Raw genomic sequence first — 20784 nt, 5'->3', positions numbered from 1 at the left:
GTGCAGACCTTCTCAACATGGCGGTTAAGAACGACCTTCTCAACATGGCGCGAGCCCCGCCTGCTCCAGCGCGGGCCCCGCCTGCTCCGCCGCGGCCGCCGGCGGGAACAGTTCCGGGTGCGGTGTGCGCCGGGGGCAGGCGGGGGGTGGCGTCCTGGCCATGGCCGGTCTCTCGGACCTGGAGCTGCGGCGGGAGCTGCAGGCCCTGGGCTTCCAGCCAGGACCCATCACCGACACCACCCGGAACGTCTACCGCAACAAGCTGCGCCGCCTGCGGGGCGAGGTCCGGCTGCGCGGCGAGGAGCGGCTGCGGGAGGAGGCCCGGGCAAGGGGCGAGGAGCGGCTGCGCGAGGAGGCCCGGGCAAGGGGCGAGGAGCGGCTGCGCGAGGAGGCCCGGCTGCGCGAGGAGGCTCCGCTTCGCGCCCGGCCCGCTGCGTCCTCCCTGCGGTCGGAGCCCTGGCTCTCCCCGCTGGCCTCGGGCCCGGCCTGCGCGACCACTGGGGCCTACGGCGACATCGGGGCCTCCGCCGCTTCCTGGTCAAAGAGCCGCGGCCTCACCTACCCGCCCCGCCCCGCGCCGCTCAGACGCCGCGCCTCGGTCCGGGGCAGCTCCGAGGAGGACGAGGACTGCCGGCCACTCGACAGGGCCGCGCCGGGCCCCGGACACGGAGTCCGTCGGTGGTGGGCCTCGTCTCCGGCCCCGGTGCGGCCGTCCTCCGCCCTCCTCGGTCCCGACCCGCGCCCGGGCCTGCGGGCGACGAGAGCGGGCCATGCGGGCGCGGCGCGGGCCCGGCCCGAGGTGGGGCGGCGGCTGGAGCGCTACCTCTCCCGGCTCCTGCTCTGGGCCAGCCTGGGGCTGCTGCTCGTCTTCCTGGGCATCCTCTGGGTGAAGATGGGCAAGCCCTCGGCGCCGCAGGAGGCGGAGGACAACAGTACGTCCCGGGCCGGCGCAGGGGAGGGCCTTGAGCGCGCGTGTGTCCACCAGGATAATCCCCACCCCCCACCCCCACCCCGGTCCTCTCAGCACCAGGCTGAACAGTTCCGGGGTTTGTCAGATGTCTCTGGCCGTCTTCTTCCCTCCAGACTTTGACTTTCCTTCCTCCAGTTATGGGAGGAGAGGGCTGGGATTCCTGCATCTGCAATAATTTCTGTCTTCACTTCCTCCTATTCTCATTTTCTGCCCTAGCCCTCCCTACTAAGCTCCCTTTCAACCACGTGCTGGAAGCAATCTTTCTGTGGTCACTTTTATTCTCCCTCTCCAGAGAAAGCTCTCTAACACACCCCTGCAAAGGTCCACCCCCATTGCTTTTGAGTTCTTTCTTCCCTTTTGATTTCTTGCTCTTTCACACATTAGTGCCCGTTTGAAGGCACCCCAGGTGTCACTGCTCACAGATAGGCTCTGGTTGGGGTCCCAACTTCGCAGCACCAAAAAAGCCACATACTCCACTTCTTTGGACCACAGGACCCTCATTTGTCAAAAGATTATACTAGCCCTGCCTCTCAGACAGGTGTGGAAGAGCCTTTTAAAGAGTTTAAACTGATGTAAATGATGGCATTTATCACTGCAGCACCTTCTTGGGGTGTGTTAAAAGAGAGGGTCCCGTGACTCAAGGATGTTCCCAGCCATGCTTCTGTCCACAGATAGTTCCGTGATAAGACATGCCAACAAGAAGTCTGCAGGATACAGTATGTTAACGAATAGTTAAGGGTTTGTGTTTCCTAAAAGGAAAACTTGCTTCTTCCATAATTCTGGGCTCTAGGCTAATAGGAAACAGCACAGAGACCATTTCTTTATAAATTTAAGTATAAAATGACTCTAGTTCACTGACTTTTAATATTCTTTGCAAAGAATGATTGTGATTAATACTATTCCCAGCCTCTAGCCCAGGCCACATCTTTCCACACCTATCAGGAACAGCCAAAATGCAGGGAAAGGCGAAATTATGTCTTAGCTGTTGCAGCAGATGGATATTTGGGTGTATGAACACGTCTGTGGGCACGGGGATCCCAGGCTCGTGCACACACCCAAATAATTTCTTGTCTATGAGAGCAGTTTAATCCACCTGCTAGAGAAATTAAGCAGTCCCAGGAGTGTCATGGTACTGTACTGGTACTAACTATAACTGTTTACATTGGTGACGTCAAAAAACGGTATACTGTCGTATTCACTGCTGAGATGCTTTAAGACAATAGCTCCTGGATAAATACTGGGATTTACCTGGAATTCCCCTCCCATGATAGTGTTAATCCCTGTTTAACATAACGTGTACAATTTATAAAACCATCATATGTGTTGTCTTGTTTGAGACTAAGTCTGAGTTAAGCAAGGAAGGCTTTAGTGATCCCATGTTACGATGAAGAAACAGGTTCAGAGTGGTTAAGTGAATAGTTGCCTACTATCCTGTGGCTAATCATTTTCCCCTGGGATTAGAACACAGCTGTACTAATCCCTAATCCAAGACCGAGAAGCCCTTACGTTTTTTACTGTCCGCATTTTTAAAATGCCTCATTTCGATGACATCTTTTTATATCCCCCCACCCCCTTATGTTGGTAATGTTTTACTTACCCTGAATTTTGAGAGTGATCCCTTTTTGTACCCTTTCCCACAACCCGCACTTTTAATTTCCTCTGTTTCTTTTCTTGGTCTCAGTGAAATTATTGCCAGTGGACTGTGAGACAAAAACAGATGAGGTGAGTTCGAGTTTCTCTAGCTTTTGCTCTTCCTCCCAAGGATGTCGGCCTCCATCAGGAGGTAAACTTGCCCAGAAAAACATCATAATAGGATCGCTTTCAGGAGTGCTTCCTGTAATGTACCAGAATCATATTGTGTTTTGTGATGTATGTGTCAGACTCAATTGTCGCAGTGAAGGAGTACTTGAAACAGAGAGGATTGACCTTCCAAGATCCAACCCCCGGCTTGTTATGGGAACTCTCCCATCAATCGCAGCATTAAGGACTTTGGTCTTCTGCCTAAGTCGATCTGGGGGGATGCAGTAGGTTGTGGTCAAGGGACCTCTCACGCTCCCCTTGCTTCAGGAGGAAGGGCTGGCGGCTTTTTAAGCGTCAGGAGGCCAGGTTCTCAATTCCACCTTCTCCAGTTGTACGTCTGTGGCTCTGAAAATGCTGTTGTGATTTGAAACGTCATCGGGGAGTTGTTTTAAACACATCTGAAGTGGAGTTAGCCCTCTTAGTCTGTAGATTTGTTTTATGAAGCTTTAATGTTCCCTACAAATAATATTTGGGGAAGGTGAGCAGCCCCATCCATTTACGAGTCATGAAAACAGCATTACCGAGGAGCTGGGGTGCTCCGCTACAGGTGGTAATCTGGGGAAGATACGAGGCAGTACATTTTCAGGTCATAAATCCTGCCAGGAGGAGCCTTGTGCTGTCAGAGGGCATGATTTAGTAGTCTAATTATTAAGTGTGCAACGGCCTGGCCTCCCTGAGCCCTGAGTGCACATCTCTGGCAGCCTGGGGGCTGGGAACCACCCACGGTCATTTCCAGGCCCCTGTGTTGACTCTTTCCTGTGTTAACAAAGGGGCATCCTGATGCAGACAACCGGTTTTATTTCCCTTTGGCTTCTGCTGTGTCATATTTGGGGAGTGTTTTTAGTACACGTATTTATTGCTTTCATCCACCAGATGTCTGTGCTTCCCTATTGTTTTGTAAAAACAGACTCATAATAATTATAATCTGCCTTCTATCATAAAAACTGCAGTTGATGATTGAAGGAAGTGGCCCAGAAACATGGCCAGAAGGGGGAACTAGAATTTTGAAGAGTGAAAACAAAAACAGGGACCAAAAATACGTTTTCTGTAAGACTTCTCTGGTGATGTTAGTTTCATTTGTCTTTTATTTAGAAACGGGTTCCCTGGTTTCTGTCTCTTGGTCCTTCACACCTCTGAGTGTATCAGGCCCAAGACGAATGACAGATATGCTCCGGGGTGCTCCTCTGCGCTGGACGCACCCGGCCCCACCTGAGTGAGCCAGTCGGGCACCATCCAGGTCCTCACTAAAGACTTGCTCAGCGAGCACAGACAGGCAGGGCCTGTGCCACGACATCACAGGCTCCCTTCAGTTGCAATGTTGGGCTCGGTTGAGCTGGGGTACCCTTGGCCTTCATGGTGGGTGGACACAGGAACAGGCGTGTTGGGAGGTGCTTCTCAGCTTGGGTGAGTTTCTTGCTGAGTCTCATTCCTTGTGTGGCTCAAGCTCACCCAGAACCCAGAGGGGCATTTGGGTTTCAGATACCCGCATTCTTTCCCTTCTCAGCTGACTGTGACTCTGTTTTTCTTTCTGCCTTTGTCCTGCTGAAACCCTGGGGATGGGCTGGGAGTGGGTGTGTTGTCTTAATCAGGCCGTCTCAGTTGTCTGGTACCTTCTGTCCTTTAGGTGATATCAGCCCTGCTTTGCCTAAATGTCTGTGAGTTTGGAACAGTATTAATTGCTACTGCTTTTTTTTTTTTTTCCTGGTTGCGACAATAATAGATATTTAGAAAATTTGAAAAATGTTGACAAAAATCGCTCGTGCTTCTGAGACCTAGGGATAATCACCATTAACGTTTTGGGAGCATTTCCTTCTCGCCTTATCTCTCTGTGTATGTGTGTCTGTAGAATTGGGATCTCTGTATATTTAGTTACATTTGACACTTAATTATCAACTTTTCCCATATTGTTAAATAGCATTTAAAAAGTAGTTGGGGTTTCTAACTCTACTAGGAGGCATGTCAGTTGTTTCTGGACATTTATAGTCGTGTGCGTAAATCTTGGTCGCATCATTTCATACCTTGTAAAGGCATTAGGGTCTTTAGGCCATGTGAAGGGACGAATCTTGGCCTCTGAGACTGTTAGAGACCAAATTAGATCAGGGCAACAAATGAGCCCCAAGAAGGAAAACGACCTTGGTTCCTTCTGTAGCTACAGAGCCAGGTCCAGAACCCAGACCTTCAACTTCCAGTGCAGGACTCTGCCCGGTGACAACCCCCAAGAGGCCTGGAGTTCGAGGGGTGGGGGCTTGGAGTCGACTGGCCACACTCAAGTGGCTCCACCATCTATGAACTGTGGGTTCTTGGTGGCCCACTTAAGGTCTCTAAACCTTGGACCCCTCGCCTGAGAAATTGGGGTACAGTGAGGAGAGCAGCGAGGATGCAGTGCTCCCTTACATATAGACCACTCAGCATGGCACCCGGCCTGTCGTCCACTCTCAAGGAAGAGCGGTCTTTTTTAAATGTCCCAAATCCAGTAAGTCTAGCAAAACGGTGTCCCCACTGTTACAGGTGCTGAAGGAGTGAATGTGCAGATATTCTGATTTTTTCAGACAGGTGACATTTATTTTCTCCCTACAGTTGCAAGATTCCTCGAAATTTTCCATTTCCAGGGAAACACAGTCTAAGATTAAACATTTGCATCAGATAATCCACAAAGTAGACAATCCACAGGCAGGTTGTAGACACTTGGCTCTCCAAAAACGGACAGGAATGGCCCACGGGGGAGACCAGACTGCATCGTGCAGCGTTTGCTCTTCCCTCCAAGGAGGCTGGGCTCCTGCATTTCCCCACAACCACACCGCCCCTGCTCCACGGCCCCACCAATGGCCTTATTCCAATGGGGACCACGGGGCAGAGGCCCAGGAGCCTCCAGGATGGTGGACCCTTAGTTACTGTGTCTGCTGTCCATCTGCCTCTGCTTTTACAGTGTTCTTTTCAGTCAGTTAACCCAGTTATTTATCGGCCCTATCCCTGGGCCCACCCCTTTGCAGAATTTGTTGTCATTGTTGTTTTAAAGTATGAGGTGTACCTTGCTGTTGAGTCCTTGACGGTGTAGCTGAAGAGGTAAAATCAGACAGATAGGCCCCCCTCACGCACCCCTCCTTGCTGACCGCTTGTCCCGTGCCCTTCCAGTTCTGTCAGGCCAAGCAGAAGGCGGCCTTGCTGGAGGTGCTGCACGAGCTGTACAACTTCCTGGCCATCCAAGCCGGTGAGTAGGTCTCCCGAGGCCCAAGACTCCTCATGAGCGGGTTGTGGGCTGAGATGCCGTGTCATCTCCCAGAAGACACGCTCAGAAGCCCAGTCTCCCCTTCCCTGCCTCCCCACAGATGCATCTTGTTTAAGCCTTGCATCTGGGCAAAACGCATAGGTTCCTGAAGGATCCCAGGGGTCCTGGCACGTGCATAGGTCTTTCAGCAGATGTGCCTCCTTCTCTGGGATGCCCCCCACCTAATGTTCTGGGGGTCAGTGTTGCACTGGAAGGGCCCAGGCCTCAGGTCTTCTCAGAGTCTGGGTCCCCAAACCTGGAGGGCCTCCCTGTACCAGGTGGTTGGCCCAGCTCGGTGCAGAGGCCTCTGCAGGTGGAGCGGTCTGAGCGGTGGGCCAAGCACCTTCAGGCCCAGCCCGCCCTCCTGGGCCCTAGTGTCCCATGTCCCCATCTGGCTGTGGGACACCGGACAAGTCCCTGACATCTCAGGGCCTCAGTCTCCCCATCTGACTGAATGATCTTGGGTCTGTCTTAACCAAATGAAAGCCAAGTGCTGTTCTCTAGATGCCCCCCTGAAATCTCCTCCATCCAAAAGGCCCCCCCACTGTTTTCTTTGGTAAACATGTTCCTTGAGGCCAGAGATGGCACCTGCATTATACTGTGTCCTGCCCGACACCTGGCATCCAGGAGGCTCTCCAAATCACTGATGACCTGGGTGACAGCTCAGGGCTTGTGCCTGTGTTAAGTGTACTCGACGCGAGAACCAGACGTCAGTCTGTGGGAGGCTCAAGGGGCGCTTCTCACCTGTAGGGCCAACCCTTGTCTAAGGCTGTCGCCGGGAAGTCAAGGTTGGGTGGACCTGTACTGGGCCCTCAGTCCTCAGGGCCAGTCTTGTGGGCCTCAACTCTGCCACCTCCTCCCTCCTGACTGCTGGGAGACTGGGGTGGTCAGGGAGGCCTCTGTGAGCTCCTCGGAGGAGAGGTAGGAGTTGGGGGCTCACAGCATCACAGTCATCTGTGGCCCAGGTGCTTGGCATATAAATTCTGGCCTGAGGGGGTGTTTGAAACCTTTGTGACTCAATTGTGGTCCAAGGTCCAGCAACATCAGTGTCACCTGGGAGCTTACTGGAAAATGCAGAATCTTAGTCCCATCTCAAACCTATTGAATCAAAGTCTGAATTTTACTAAGACCCCCAGGATATAAAGTTGAGAAGCTCTGCTCTTAAACCGTGGATCCTAGTAGACAGTTCTCCATCCCACCCTCCTTGTGTGGTCCTGGCTCATGCCATCAAGGGGCCTAGTACCCACCGTCTTCCCACAAACCAGGCAGGGGCAGCCCTGAGGGTATGCATCTCAATGAGACAGGCCGCAGGGGCGTGCAGGCTCTGTATTCAGCCATACTCCCTCCCCCCACCTCCTGCTGGAGGTCAGCTATGGACAGGGCACTGGCTGGCCTTTGCGGGATACAAGGTGACTCAGCCCAGAATCCTGCCCACAGGCTGCCTGTGGTCTAGTAGAAGAAATAGGCCACCTACCCCCCGACCACTGAGTGGTATAAAATGCCATTGGATGAGAACCAAGAGGCCAGAACTTCTGGGAGGCACAATGCCTTTTAGCTAGAGTGGTCAGGAAAGCATCACAGGGGAGGTGGCATCTGTGCCAGGCCTTGAAGCCCAGGTGGGATTAGTTACATATTTGTGGGGGAAAGGTGGGGCCAGAGAGGCAGGAAATTATAGGGTCAGAGATTGAAGCAGCTTTACGAGGAAGGAGAAACAGAGGGAATGGAGTTTGGAAAGGCCAATTGAGTCCCACCCTAGCTGGCCATGGTTGCCAGGCCACCAGGAGTCCCTTCTGAAGGCAGTGAGGGCCGGGAAGGCTTTTGAGCAGGGGGCTGATGGACGGAGAGCCAGGTGCCAGGGAGGCAAATGGGGCAGCAGTTTGAGTGGAGCAGTGTCAATTTAAGCAGAATCATTTTAAAACTTTGTTGATCAAACATGGATGAGAAAGGGGAGAGGAGGAAACCAGGAGACCTTGGCAGTGGTCCTGGCAGGCCTAGGCAGGGCAGGGTGATCTGGGTGGGGCAGGAGCACAAGAGAAGCCAACTGACTCTCAGGGGACCCAGAAGGATGAGATCAACTTTGAAATAGGAGGATTTGGCTGTGTTAGGGGGTGAAGGGCAGGCTTCAGTTCATTCTCAAGATTTTTAAAATATTATCTTCAGCCACTCCCTCCCCAGCACACACACAGACTGGCCATCACAGCCCCCAGGCTGTGCCAGGTCAAGGGCAGTCAGGCCGTGTATGGGGGTTAAGGATCTTGTACGGGCCCAGCCCTGCACTGTCCCTGCTTCCAAGGGATCTAGTGGTGAAGCAGCACCTGGTGGGTGAGCCACTGTGGGTGATCAAGAGCCAAGGGCTGTGGCAGGGCCCCAAGTCCAGCCGATTTGGCTAAACGAGACCCCTAGGGCTGGGGGCTTTTCAGAGGGGCTGGGCCTTGGGCCGGGCCTGGGAGCCTGGGCAGGACTAAGGGGGAGGCTCCCAGCTCCATCCTAGGTGGGAGCCAGCCACCCAGGGTGCTCAGAAGAGAGCTTTGGAGCACCATATCGGGGGCCCCAGCACATAGACACCCCTTCTTCCATGGAGCATTTTGGACATCCCTCCCTAGGGCCCCTCAAAACCTGGCATTCTACGTCACCTGCCTGTGTCATGGGTCAAAATCCCTGCAATGCAACAGCCTCCCTGCCTTTCTTTTTTCCCAGGCTGCGTTTATTTATAGTGCCATCCCAGTGCCTTCTGAAGCTGTCTGTCTGATCCTTTTAGGGATCAGTTGCAAACAGACCTTGGTATTGGGCAGCTTTTTAGTCATTTAATGCAAATCGCTGCACTGCTTTGCAGGTCAGGTTTTAATGATCTGGAATCGATCCAAGCTAAGTGGCTTTTGATCTTGCTGCAGAGTGAAGATGCCCCACAGAAGCTGGAGCCGCCGGGCCACATGTTCCGCATCAGAGCTGATGGCTTGATTTTTGCTGCAGTTTTTAGTTGGTTTCAGGGTAAATTTTTTTCACCTCTTCTTTGTATTTGAATGTGTGTTTTTTCCCTCCTAGGTAATTTTGAATGTGGAAATCCAGAGAAGCTAAAAAGCAAATGCATTCCTGTAATGGAAGCCCAGGAATATATAGCAGTAAGTAGGCTGCAGTGCGCGTCCGTTCCCGGAAGGTCCTGGTGCTTTTGTATTGATCTTTCAAGCCCTGCGTTTTTTTTTCCCTTTTTGTTTTGTGTTTGCTTTCCCTTTAAAAAAAAATTTTTTTTTTAACTCAGTTGAGTGTTAGGTTACCTTAAGTTAAGGCAGTGATGGGGTGACTGGGCCCAAGGTGAGCTGTGAGCCAGAGCCAGGCCTGCCGCAGCTCGTTCCTGACCTGCTGCTCCCTGACCAGCCGGCGTGGGCTGCTGCCGCTGCCCCTTTTTTAAGTGGCCCTGTGACTTGCTCTTCCTTTGGCTCATTTTTCCCCCTTCTCAGCAGCCTTAAGACATTTAACCTGTCATTCTCTCCCCTCAGGATTACCGTCGGGGTTGCTCTGAGTCCATTTGATTTTCAATGTGGCCTCAGGGTGACAGAATTACAGATTTTTGGAACTGGCAGAAACCTAAGGGGTCACCTCGTCCAATTTTCATTTCACGGATGAGGAACCTGGAGCCTAGAGAGGGAAGGGACTTGCCCAAGGCCACACAGCCGGGACTGGCCGCAGGGCCCCCACCCCGACACTTTCTTTCATCTCACTGCAGATGAGCTGCCAGCTCTCTGGCCTGGTGCTTCAGTCCTTGAGAAAATTACATGCTTCTGCTGTCTCAGACCTGCATTGTTTTCCTGTGTGTGCTTCCGCATCACCTCCTCTGGCTATAGCCTCTTCCCTGGTATCATCAGCTACAGGCTTCCTTCCTGCCAGTTTGCTGGGCATTTAGCAGAACAGGGCTTTGGGGCAGGTGGAGGACATGGAGAGGGCTTCCTTAATCTAGCAGCAGAATAATGTCGCTCCAACTGCTCCGCCCAGATGGAAGACTAATCTCCCGCCCCCTCCCACAGAATGTGACCAGCAGCTCCTCCGCCAAGTTTGAAGCCGCACTGACCTGGATACTGAGCAGTAATAAGGACGTGGGCATCTGGTGAGTGTGGGCGGGGCGTCCGGAAGCACCTGAGGCCCTGTCATCACCCATCAAGGTGTCTCAGGATGGGAGGTAGAGGGCAGGTCTCCCAGCCAAGTCGTCTTGGGCCAGGCCTAAAGCTGGGCAGCAGAAGGAGAAGCATTAGGAATGCAGTGTACAGAGCAGTTTCAAAATGAGACACAAAAATCCAGGTGTCAGGGGGATCGCCTGGCAGTCCAGCTAAACCTGTTTCAGGTAACTCAGTCTGTGCCCCTTTCCTTCACGGGCCCCGCACAGTTTGCTGGAGATGGCATTTTTTTGCACTTCCTTTCCTTGGTGCTAGTTTTCATTTGTAGATGAAATGATTCTGTATGTTGGTTTCACTCAGTATGGAAATTGCAAAAGGAAAGACTGGGTTTTATTCCAGCTGGGCAGTTCCGCCTGTTTCTGTCTCTGGCGAGCACGGTTAGCAGAGACAGCGTGCCCTTCACCCTCCTGAAAGGCCCTATCTGGCTGCTCTGCCCAGGGGTGGGCGGGCACCAGCCACTGCCTGATACCGGAGTCCCCTGCTGGAGAGACACTCACTTCATCGCCCCGTCCCACCCTTCAGGGTTTGTCGGGGTCTCTGTTCAGGTTACAGCTGCTGATATTAAAGCACACTCTAGGGTTTTGTTCTCTTCCTCTCTAATCTACCCAAATTACTGATTCCATCAGCAGTGCATCCAGCAGAAGCCCCTCGGGCAGCTCAGCCTAAAGCTTGATAACTGGATGCATGGCACGATTAAAATTCGTTGGCTTAAAAAAAAAAAAAAGAAACTTCCCTGAGTGGCTGAGCGATTTTCCTGTGTGTTGGAAAGGCAAAAAACACGGATTTTATCCTTGGCAGCGTGCACTGAAGCTGCTAACGCAGAGGAATGATGACACTGCCTTTTCACATTGAGGAGGGTGGCCTGTGGGGAGCTGAGCCTGGCTCCCACGACCAGTGTTAGAAGTGGGTCGTGAGACTTTGCTGTACAGCAGAAATTAACAGAACGTTGTAAATCAACTATACTTCAATTTTAAAAAAAAGAAGTGGGTCATGAGAAATCCGGACAGTTTGGGCACCAGCCATTCGGCTGTGCAATCCAGAGCAGGAGGTTGTTGGCTCTCTGGGAGAAGGTGGAGTGTCGGCAGTGTCCCCACGCGTCCTGATGCCTCCTCGCTGGGGCTGGGGTCTGGCCTCCAGGAGCCTGGCGGTGTTCGTGCTCCTGAGTCTCGTGGCACCCCACGGTCTCTGCACGTAAACAGCTTATGTGCCTCCTCATCACCGAGGAAAGGCACCCCCTCCCAGATTCTGTTTCCATTCTTGCCGTGCTGCACAAAGCCGGTGATTCCGTAAACATTTCCGTTTCTCTGTGCTGGGAGGGGGGCATCCAATTTACACTTTAATCTTCCGCCCGACAGAGGGAGGCGTCACATCAGCGGCAGGGGTTCAAGCCTGCTGCCGTCTTTAAAGTTTTATTCTTTCTAAGTAGCCAACGTGGGAAATATCTGGAAAGAGTGCAACCAGGATAGCGAGTCCATTTTATAAGCAAGTGGAGACCTCAAAGCCCCGCCTTCCTCCTCCTTCTGCTGATAGTGAGGCTTATACAGCCGCTCCTCAGAGCTGTTGAACGTGTCTACAGGCCTGTGTCCTGTTTCAGGTTGAAAGGGGAAGACCCATCCGAGCTGGTGACCACGGTGGACAAGGTGGTCTGCCTGGAGTCCACCCGCCCCCGTATGGGTGTTGGCTGCCGCCTGAGCCGCGCCCTGCTCACGGCTGTCACCAATGTGCTCATCTTCTTCTGGTGTAAGTCCCGCCACCGTCTCACCCTGTCCCTCCCACTGCGCCTCCGGGGAGCCCAGCTCAGCAACACTTCTGGGCATGGGTGATGCGGTCTCTCGGAGTTCGTTTCTGTCTAGTGAACCTGAGGTCTGTCTCACGAAACTGAGGAGATGAACCAGTCAGCCTCTGCCCCGGGTCATCTTTCCCTTTGGAAACTGGGTGGCTGGAGCAGGAAGATAACTAGAAGACATCCTGGATTTGGGGCCGGGGGCCATCAGCATCCCCGAGAGGGTGCTGGCTTGGGCTGGAGGTGGGCATTGTCCTTTCTGGCACCCCAGACCGCAGGCCGCTCCGAGGGGGAGGCCCAGCAGGAGCTTGGCCTAATTTTACTCCCTGAACAATGTAAGCACCTCCTCAGGAGCTACAGACGCCCAGTGAAAGCAGGCAGGGCCCAGGGTGCTGAGTGGCAAAGCAGTCTCCCGACATGAGGGGCTGCCTTTGAGCAGAGGCCTCGGGGTGTCTCTGAAGGCCAAAGGCCGCGACACAGAAACCACCAGCTCTGCAGAGAGCTGGGTTACAAATCACAGGCCGTCTGGGCGTGCACACGGCTCCCTCCCCCACGCCGGCAGGCACAGACATCATTATCGGCAGCAGCATCTGGAATACAAAGGGCCCGGCATGTATATATGTATGAAACGCCATGTTCTGGTTCACAAGGGAAGAGATGAAAGCCCAGAATGAGGTTGGGAGGAGCCGAGATCCAGACGGCTGGGGAGGCCTCTGTGGTGACAGCCGGAGGGAGGAAGATGATCACTTAATAGCCTGTCCTCCCTCTGCATTTCCCAGTCCTTCATTACCTGCTTACTAGCCCTGGGTCTGACACACAGTAGGTACTCAGAACCCTCTCAACCTCCAGTGCAGTGACCTGCCCTAGTGAGACAGCCAGTGGGCGCCTGGCCGGGGAAGGTGGTGTGCACGATTAACAGTGCTTTGTTCCCTCCCAGGCTTGGCCTTTCTGTGGGGCCTCCTGATCCTCCTGAAATACCGGTGGCGGAAGTTGGAAGAGGAAGAGCAGGCCATGTATGAGATGGTGAAGAAGATTATAGGTGCGTGGCCCCCAGTGAAAGGGCTGCTGGCTCCCGCCAGAGGGTCCTCACCCTAAACAGTGCCCTCTGTCCTGCAGATGTGGTCCAGGACCACTACGTGGACTGGGAGCAGGACATGGAGCGCTACCCATACGTGGGCATCCTACACGTGCGTGACACCCTGATCCCGCCACAGAGCCGGTGAGACCCGGGTCGGACCCCACTGAGTGCCACGGAAGGAGGCCCAGAGCCTCGAGTCAGTCATGTGGGGAGGGGGGCAGTTCAGCCCCAGGATCGCTGGAGGCGGGGCACCATCCACACCTCTTGCCATCAGCTTATTAAGGCAGAGTGCAGACAAGAGGTACAGAAGCATGGTCCCGCTCCTCTGTAGAGATGGCGCTTTGGGGTGCTTTGGGGAGCAAGCCCTAGGACCCGACCCCTCCCCTCCCCGCGGGGCTTTGCAGGGAAGGACCTGATGGGTTTCCATGAATGGAAGTCCAGGCACAGAACAGTAAGGGCTCTGATTCCATTGCTCTGATTCTCATGGTCCTGCCCTCTGTGGATGTTGTTGGCTGGCTGGAGTTCCTGGTGACCACAAGATGGTGGCCAGCAGCTAGCCGGAGCAACACCTGCCTTGCAACAACCAGCAGGGGAGAGACGGGCTACTTGTTGCTCTCATGAGCAAGGGAAAACATTCCCAGAAGCCACCGGGGACACACCTCTTTGAGGCTCCACTGGCCAGAATTGGTTACTTGTCTATTCTTGAATCAGTCACTGGCAAGGAGGAAGAGATTGTTTTTCAAACATTTTTAACCATGGTGTACAGTCAGAAACATATCTTACCTAAGGTGTCATGGTCTAGTTCCCATGCACGAAGGCACACTCACGTAGTTGGAAACATGGTTTCCCAGCAGGGAATGGGGTCAGCTTCCAGGGTGCACCGCTCATGGGAGGGGGTGGCAGGCCGTTGTCATGCACGACTCCAGGACCACCTTCCAAGTGGGCTGCGGATGCTGGGTAGATCCCTGACAAAACCAGGAGTAGGGTAGATTTGGGGGACAGAGTCCCAGGAGGCAGCCAGCAGGGCCCACTGCGGTGTCACCTCAGACTTTGCTGCAGTCTCCGGCCAGATGCCATCCTCTCTCGGATGGTGCTAAGCACTCACCCTCGCTGGATGCTCGCTGTGAGCTGGGCACTGCTCTGAGCCCTGCACAGGTGCAGCTCGCTCACTCCACCCTCAGCATGGCCCTCGGAGGGAGTACATTGAGGGCACCACTTTATAGATGAGGACACTGAGGCACAGGGAGGTTAAGAACCTGCTCAGAGACCCAGGGCTGGTGCCACTTCTGTGTTCCCAGTGCCAGGCTCTGTGGTCGAGGTCACCCCGTTCTGTCAACCCAAGAGGAGCTGGAAGAGTAGAGCATCTAAGGGCCCCTTTTAAATGTGAAAATGCTTAATAACTCTCATGCCCACCCCACCCCCTGGACAGTGGCAGGCAGGAAGCTTAGAGGAGACCAGCCACGGTGTGGGGCTTGTGCTAGCTGTTGGTCCCCAGCATGAGTCTGCCACACAGCCCTCCAGCTCTCAGGGGAGGCCACTGGTAGATCCAGACTCCCCCCTAATTCCTGGACCTGCCAGAATTCATCATCATGTGACCATGGGTAACGCCATGTCTGAGCTGTAATACAGAGATAATCCCACTGCCTTGCAGAGGGCTGTGTTGAAGAGAGGCCATCATTCATTCATTTTCTCAACAAATGTTTATTGAGCACCTACTGCATGCCACACTCTACTGGGTCATGGGGAGACGGGGAGAGGAAGAAGCAAAAATCCCTGCCCTGCTGGAGCATTGGTTCTGGGGAGAAAGAAGACAAGACACGTAAGGAAAATGTGTTGCCACTAGGTAGTGGCAGGTCTTAAGGAAAGGGGAGCAGGGTGTCAGAGAGGTGGCCTCCCACCTCACCGAGGCAGCACGGAGCACTTGAGCCCTCATCAAAGGGCAGCACTCATGGTCATTTTAATAAGAGCAGGAAGTGGCACTGCAGCTTATCAGGGGTTTGAGCCACCACACCTCGGCTCCTGTGCATCAGCAGAGACTGCAGGCGGGCAGCTGCCCCGCAAGGTCTGGACCCCTGTCCGTGAACCCAGGAGGCTCAGCCGCCCGGTCAGTGTAGCCGAGCTCTCGACTCGTAAGGACCCATCAGCTCCTGTGGGCCCTGTGTGGGCACACTGTCCTGTGGATGAGGGCCCACTTGTGGGAGGTTGGGGGAGATCTGAAGAGCTTGTCCAGGGAGGCACACGGGGGTGGCTTGTACATCACCTGGTAATGGGCAGCCTGGGAAGGGGGCTGGGGATGAGGCCGTGGCCCCCACATGGTGCCAATACCCCCACCTCAGGGACCCGGTGTGAGGGGCTCAGCCCCCAGGGCCTGTGTGGCAGGGCTAGACCAGCCAAGTGGGGGCTGCTGAACAGCCGTGGAGTTTGGTTGGCAGCAGGACCTCACCACCCCGGGAAGAAAGCCCCACCACCCCACTCTGCCTCCTGACACACGGGCCACCCCGGGAGTTTCCCTCCATTTGCGCTCCCCCAGCTGAACCCCCTGCTTCCACACATACCCATATTCGCTCGGCACGTGTGGGGTGCTGGGGAGTGGTCTGCAGTCAGACAGGAGGCCGGGGCTCACCAAAGCATAGGTGTCAAAGCAGCCCTCCCCCACTGCCCTGGAATCTTCCTGTCTAGTTTGGAGGGGGAACGAGGAAATAGGGGGCTGTCCGAGGGGTCCAATGCCCCGGGGATCCGGCAGAGCAGGAACTCTGGTGTCTGCGGAGGGGCCCTACCTGGTGGCTCAGGTTCCTAAAGCAGCTCCAGCGTCTTGGCCTCCCTGGTTGGATGCCTAGTTCATCCCCATCCCGAAGTGCTGTGGAGTCTGGACTCAACAGCCCAGTGGCCACTCTTTAATTAGCCCACACGAGGCATTAAATTGCAGCCTGCACTGGAAGCGGGGGTTGGCGGGGGGCCGCCTGGCCGGGCTGTAGCAGTAATGGGTCCCAGCAAGAGTCTTCCCACTTGGACACCTGGTGGTGGGGGGGCAGCGCTGCAGCCCTTTTCAGCTCCCTTTAATTGAACGCTTTTGGAGCAGAGAATGTTAAGGAATCATTTCTCTGGGGCCCATGAAATTTCTCTCCTCTGCAGGAGTCCAGTTAGTACCTGACTGCTCTTCTTCCCACAGATAAATTCTGTGTGGGCTCTTGGAGCTTTGTGCCCCCTTTTGTACAGAGGGCATCCAGAGACCAGCTTGCCTCTCTTGGCAGCGCTGGGCACAGCGGCCAAGGGCGCCGCTTGCCTGCTGAGCCTGCACCCCCATCCCTCGTTGCAGGAGACGCATGAAGCGGGTCTGGGACCGGGCCGTGGAGTTCCTGGCCTCCAACGAATCCCGGATCCAGACAGAGTCCCACCGCGTGGCCGGAGAAGACATGCTGGTGTGGAGATGGACTAAGCCCTCTTCCTTCTCTGACTCAGAGCGATAAACCCTGGGCAGGGGCCTGTTCCCAATCGGCCTGTCCCCGGCCAGTCCCCTCCAGGGACGTGAGAGGGCCACCATCCTGCTGGTGCTGAGTTCACACTTGCCTTGACTTTCACCCTCCTCCTGACCCTGGTTCCAAAGGTGTCTCTGTGAGACTCTTCAGAGACAAGCTTTCAGAAGGAAAGCGTGGGCTTCCTCGAAAGGCCAGGGGAGAAGGCCAGGTGGGCAGCTGCCCTCTGCGTTGGTCCGCTCCTCTCTGCCCCATTTTGTTGGCAGAAAGGGGAGAAGGGTTTTTCATGAAAAGATAAAAGCTCAGCAGCCATGAGCCCCTGCAGAGCAAGTGTGCAGCTGGGTGTGCGGAGCACGCGGCAGGGAGGTGGGTCGGGGTGGCGGCTGGGACGGCAGGGGTTGGGGAGCAGCTCGGTCATGTGCCTTCGGGGGGTGTTACGTGGGAGCTCAAGGGTGAGGGGAGAAAGCCTGTCCTGTAGCTGGATTGGGCCTCTTATCCCGGAGGGGTAAGGTGCTAGAAATTAGAACAAGTATTGTAGGAGAACTGTCTAGACACGCGGCCCCGGGCACACGGGGCCTCAGGTCGGGAGGAATGAGCAGCTAGGGTGGCCCCGGAGGAACCTGGAGTCGGCGACGACGCGCCCCCCACCCCCCCCCCAGAGCAGAGAGGAGGGTCGAGCCGCCGCCAGTCCCTATCTGGGTGGCCCCGCCGGAGGCGGCCTCCCCAGCCCAGGCCTGCAGCCGCGGTACGTCACCCGATTGCGCTCCAGGACCTGGGGATCCGCGCACTTCTATGGGCGAAGATCGCCTCGTTTACGGCGACCACGCCTCCCCATCCCGCGCACTTTGGCGGGAACTTCAGCCAGCGGTTTCAGTGCGCGGGGTGCGGCCGCACCTCCTCCCCACGCTGGCCGCCGGGAGCGATCCCGCTGCGCGGACCTTTGCGCGCCCGCCAGTGCCTCCCCGCCAGGCGGAGCGACCTCCGGAAACCTCCGCGGGGACCTTATTAGTTAAGGGCCGAGAGCCTCTCCATCAGAGCAGCATCTCCACAAGTTCTCGTCCGCGGCGGGCGGGAGAGGGGGCGAGCCGAGAAGACGGAACAGCTGCCTCCAAAAGGCATTAAGCACCTCTCTCTGGTCTTATTGGTTTTTTGTTTCCCTAATAAAGCGCCAGTCTTTCTCATTTGAGCAATACTCTCTCTCATTTCCTCTGATGTCTGGGTGATCGGCGGGGCTGGAATCCGAGCGCCGGCGCCGTGGCAACGCAACAGTCTCATAATCAGGCTCCAGCCAGAAGAAGAAACTGCAACAGGCTTCACTGTCAGGGCTGAAACTGTTGGATAAATAAACTATTTATTAAAAATGGATGTGTTTCTCGTCCGTGGTTCTTTTCCTCTCCCCTCAAAGCAATGTGTAAGGAGAGGCAACGTCCTGAGTCATTAAGCGCTGGCCCAGGAGAGGTCAGCTGGGAGAGAAGGTGGGAGCGGCCTCCCTGTGACGGGTTCTCGGGCAAACCACATACCTCGGAGCCTTGGTTTCCATGTTTATAACACGGTGTGACGACCTACCCTGCAGGGTGAACTCGCAAGATGCATGCCTGGTTCCTGTGGGTGGCAAGGAGTGGGGGCCAATAGAGCCTCTTTCCTCCGGCCCCATTTCTGCCTCCCTCGAGGCCCCAGAGGCTCCTGGAGGTGCTCAGCACCAGCCCTGGGAGGGGGAGGAAGGAGGAGGCGGGTGAGGTTGGATGGGGCCTCTTGGCAGCTGATGGTGTCACTGGGGAGAACAGCACAGCCCGGGGGACACATGGGGGTCCCCCACCTGCAGTGGAGGCAGGGGTTTTCTGGGAGTGCTTTGGGGGTCCTGCCGCTTTCCACCAGCACTGCCTCTACCCTGGGGTCGCAGCGAGTGAGCTGCTGGCATTGGGGGTCCGCGCCCCATGTGGCGGGGCCTTCGTTTTCTCAGCCTGGGAGGAAGGCTGCTCCACCACCCTGACGGCCCGTCCACACAGGTCCGACTGGTACGTGAGCGCCATCCTGCTATCCTCCCATTAGCTGGAAACTCGGTGGGTAACTGGGTAGTCAAGGACCCAGAAACACAACTCAGAAAAAAATGAGCCCATCTTTCCTTTTTCTGGTTTTCAGTACAAGATTTTCGCGCTGCCGTGTTTCGTTTTAAGCTGAGAAGGGAGTTAACGCAAGGCTCTATTTCTGTGACGCTGTTTGGACAGCAGGAGGGAGATCAAAATAAAGAAATAACAAAAGGCCCCCAATGTCCAGCCTCTTCCTTTATGGTAGAGAGCTCCTGGCACAAAAGCCCTGAGCGAGGCATCTCGGCTCAACTCTGCACCCTTTCTCAGCTTTGAAGGGCCAAGCCCCCTTTTCAGCGACTCTGATTTCAGAAGGAACAGCGTGGGGTGGTGGGATTTGCCCGAGGAAGGGGTCTGAGGGCATCATTGGGTGGGGGCCACTGTTGAGAAGTTTCTGCTGCCCCGCCCAGTCCCTTCCAAGGCTCCCCAAGCTGCAGCCCTGTCTTCCTCGGTGACAAACGGCCCTCTCAGACTCGGGGGGCACCAATAAGAAGCTTGAGGGCTGAGGGAGGGAGAGGTATACCCCACAAATCTCGCCCGTGGACGTCCACCCAGGAGCTCCAGGCCACCTTCCGGAGTCTCTGCTTGGGAAAAAGGTAAACACGGCCATTTGTCACTGACTTATCATAAGAACTGCTGTAGCAGCTGTTCCCCCTTAATTAATACACCGTTGACTTTGAGCCTTAAAAAAAAAAAAAAAAAAAAAAAATCCTTTCGTTGAGGCAGGTGTGTGGACTCAGATCCATTATCCTGTCAGCCGCCCCCAAAGGGAGGGATCAGGGGAGCAGTTATGCAGGAAGTCAACCCAACTGCTCCAAAACAGCCCTCCTTGGGCAGCCAGGACAGCTTCTGCACCCCCATCCCCAGAGAAAGCTCAAGAGAGAAGAGAATCTGGACAGAGTGTCCCATGATGCGCCCGGGAAAAGACAGGCAGAGGGGTGAGTAGGGGGCACGATGCTGCCTGGTGCTGCCGTGTTTCCAGGGGGTGGGGGTGGGGACACGGCATCCTCAGGACCAACTCTGCCCTTTATTGGCAGGGGCCTTGGGCCAATCAACTTATCCCTGTAGCGGGGGAAGTTACTAAGAAGGGCATGATAGGGACTTCCCTGGCGGTCCAGTGGTTGGAACTCTGCGCTTCCAATGCAGGGAGCGCAGGTTCGATCCCTGGTCAGGGAATTAGGATTTTATATGCTGCGTGGCGCAGCCAAAAAATTTTTTTTAAAAAGATGATAAAATTATTCAACACAGGATAGCGTGCTCACCGTAGCCCACTGAAGCCTCAGGATGGCCCCATGCCGCAGGTGCTGTTGTTACCCCTCCTGGTTGGGGTTGGGGGGGGAACTGAGGCGTGGCGAGGTCAGGAAGGTAATGGAGCTGGGGTTTGAACCCAGACAGCCCAGCTCTCTTCCCTTCTCCAAAGAAAGGAAGAGGAAGCAGCTCTCAAATCTGTTGTGCTGCTGTGGGTTTGCCGGAACAGAATAAAACCACTTCATTCCAGACAAACAGCCAGGACCTCACAGAGCTCTGGGAGGCTCCTCTGACCTGCCCTCTCGCTCTCCCCCAACTCGGGCCACACACCTTGCCGCCCTCGCCCTGACCAGGCCCACTCCTGCCTCTGAGCCTCTGTGCTAGCTGTTCCACCCACCCTGCTGATCCCTCCCACCCCCAATCTACACGTGGCTCACTTCCTCCTCCAGACCACCATCCCCGTGGGGAGTTGTAGCTGCCCTCCCACCCTGCACACCCTCTAGGGCCCAGTCCTCCTGTATTTCTCTCTTAACACTAGACGTGCTACATATTTTACTTCTTCATGCACCTGCCCCCTGCAGGTTACCAGCCTGTTACCTGGCTCCCTGAAGGGTCCATAGCCCCACCCTAGGGAAACACTGGCCACAGTGGGAATCGGGCTGGACTATCAGAGCCAGGGTGGGGTTCTTGGGCAGAGAAGCAGGGAAGGAACCAACCTCCCCAGACAGGAGGGGGTCTGTTTGCTGGAGTTCCTCCTGGGGGACACCCAACAGAGCCCCAAGGACCTGCCAGTCCACAGCATCCTAGGACAGAAGGAGCTGTGGTGAAGATGGTCCAGGTCCCCTACTTTTTGCCAGGCACCAAAGCAGACAAGCCCCAGGATTTGTATAAGATATTGATTGGGGATGTCCTTCGTC

At 55.2% G+C, this 20784-nt stretch overlaps 1 protein-coding gene across 3 annotated transcripts; it reads left to right on the top strand.

The window, feature by feature from the left end:
- Window positions 1–160: 160 nt before the first annotated feature.
- LEMD2 (LEM domain nuclear envelope protein 2) lies at window positions 161–17898 on the top strand (the record flags this gene model as incomplete). Of its 3 annotated transcripts, XM_079713642.1 has the most annotated exons (10): window positions 161–283; window positions 392–932; window positions 2652–2692; window positions 5903–5978; window positions 9078–9154; window positions 10055–10134; window positions 11796–11941; window positions 12922–13023; window positions 13101–13203; window positions 16379–17898. In XM_079713642.1, the coding sequence occupies 10 exons, from the start codon at window positions 161–163 to the stop codon at window positions 16527–16529; spliced, it is 1440 nt and encodes a 479-aa protein (XP_079569768.1). In that variant the 3' UTR covers window positions 16530–17898. The 3 variants fall into 3 exon arrangements, with proteins under 3 accessions (XP_079569768.1, XP_079569769.1, XP_079569767.1); XM_079713643.1 differs by having other exon boundaries at window positions 161–551; XM_079713641.1 differs by having other exon boundaries at window positions 161–932.
- Between the last annotated feature and the right edge of the window lie 2886 nt (window positions 17899–20784).

This window comes from Hyperoodon ampullatus (assembly GCF_949752795.1).
Source record: "Hyperoodon ampullatus genome assembly, chromosome: 10".
NCBI lineage: Eukaryota > Metazoa > Chordata > Mammalia > Artiodactyla > Ziphiidae > Hyperoodon > Hyperoodon ampullatus.
The sequence above is the reverse complement of the archived record's forward strand: the minus strand, read 5'-3'. Positions and strand labels throughout refer to the sequence as shown.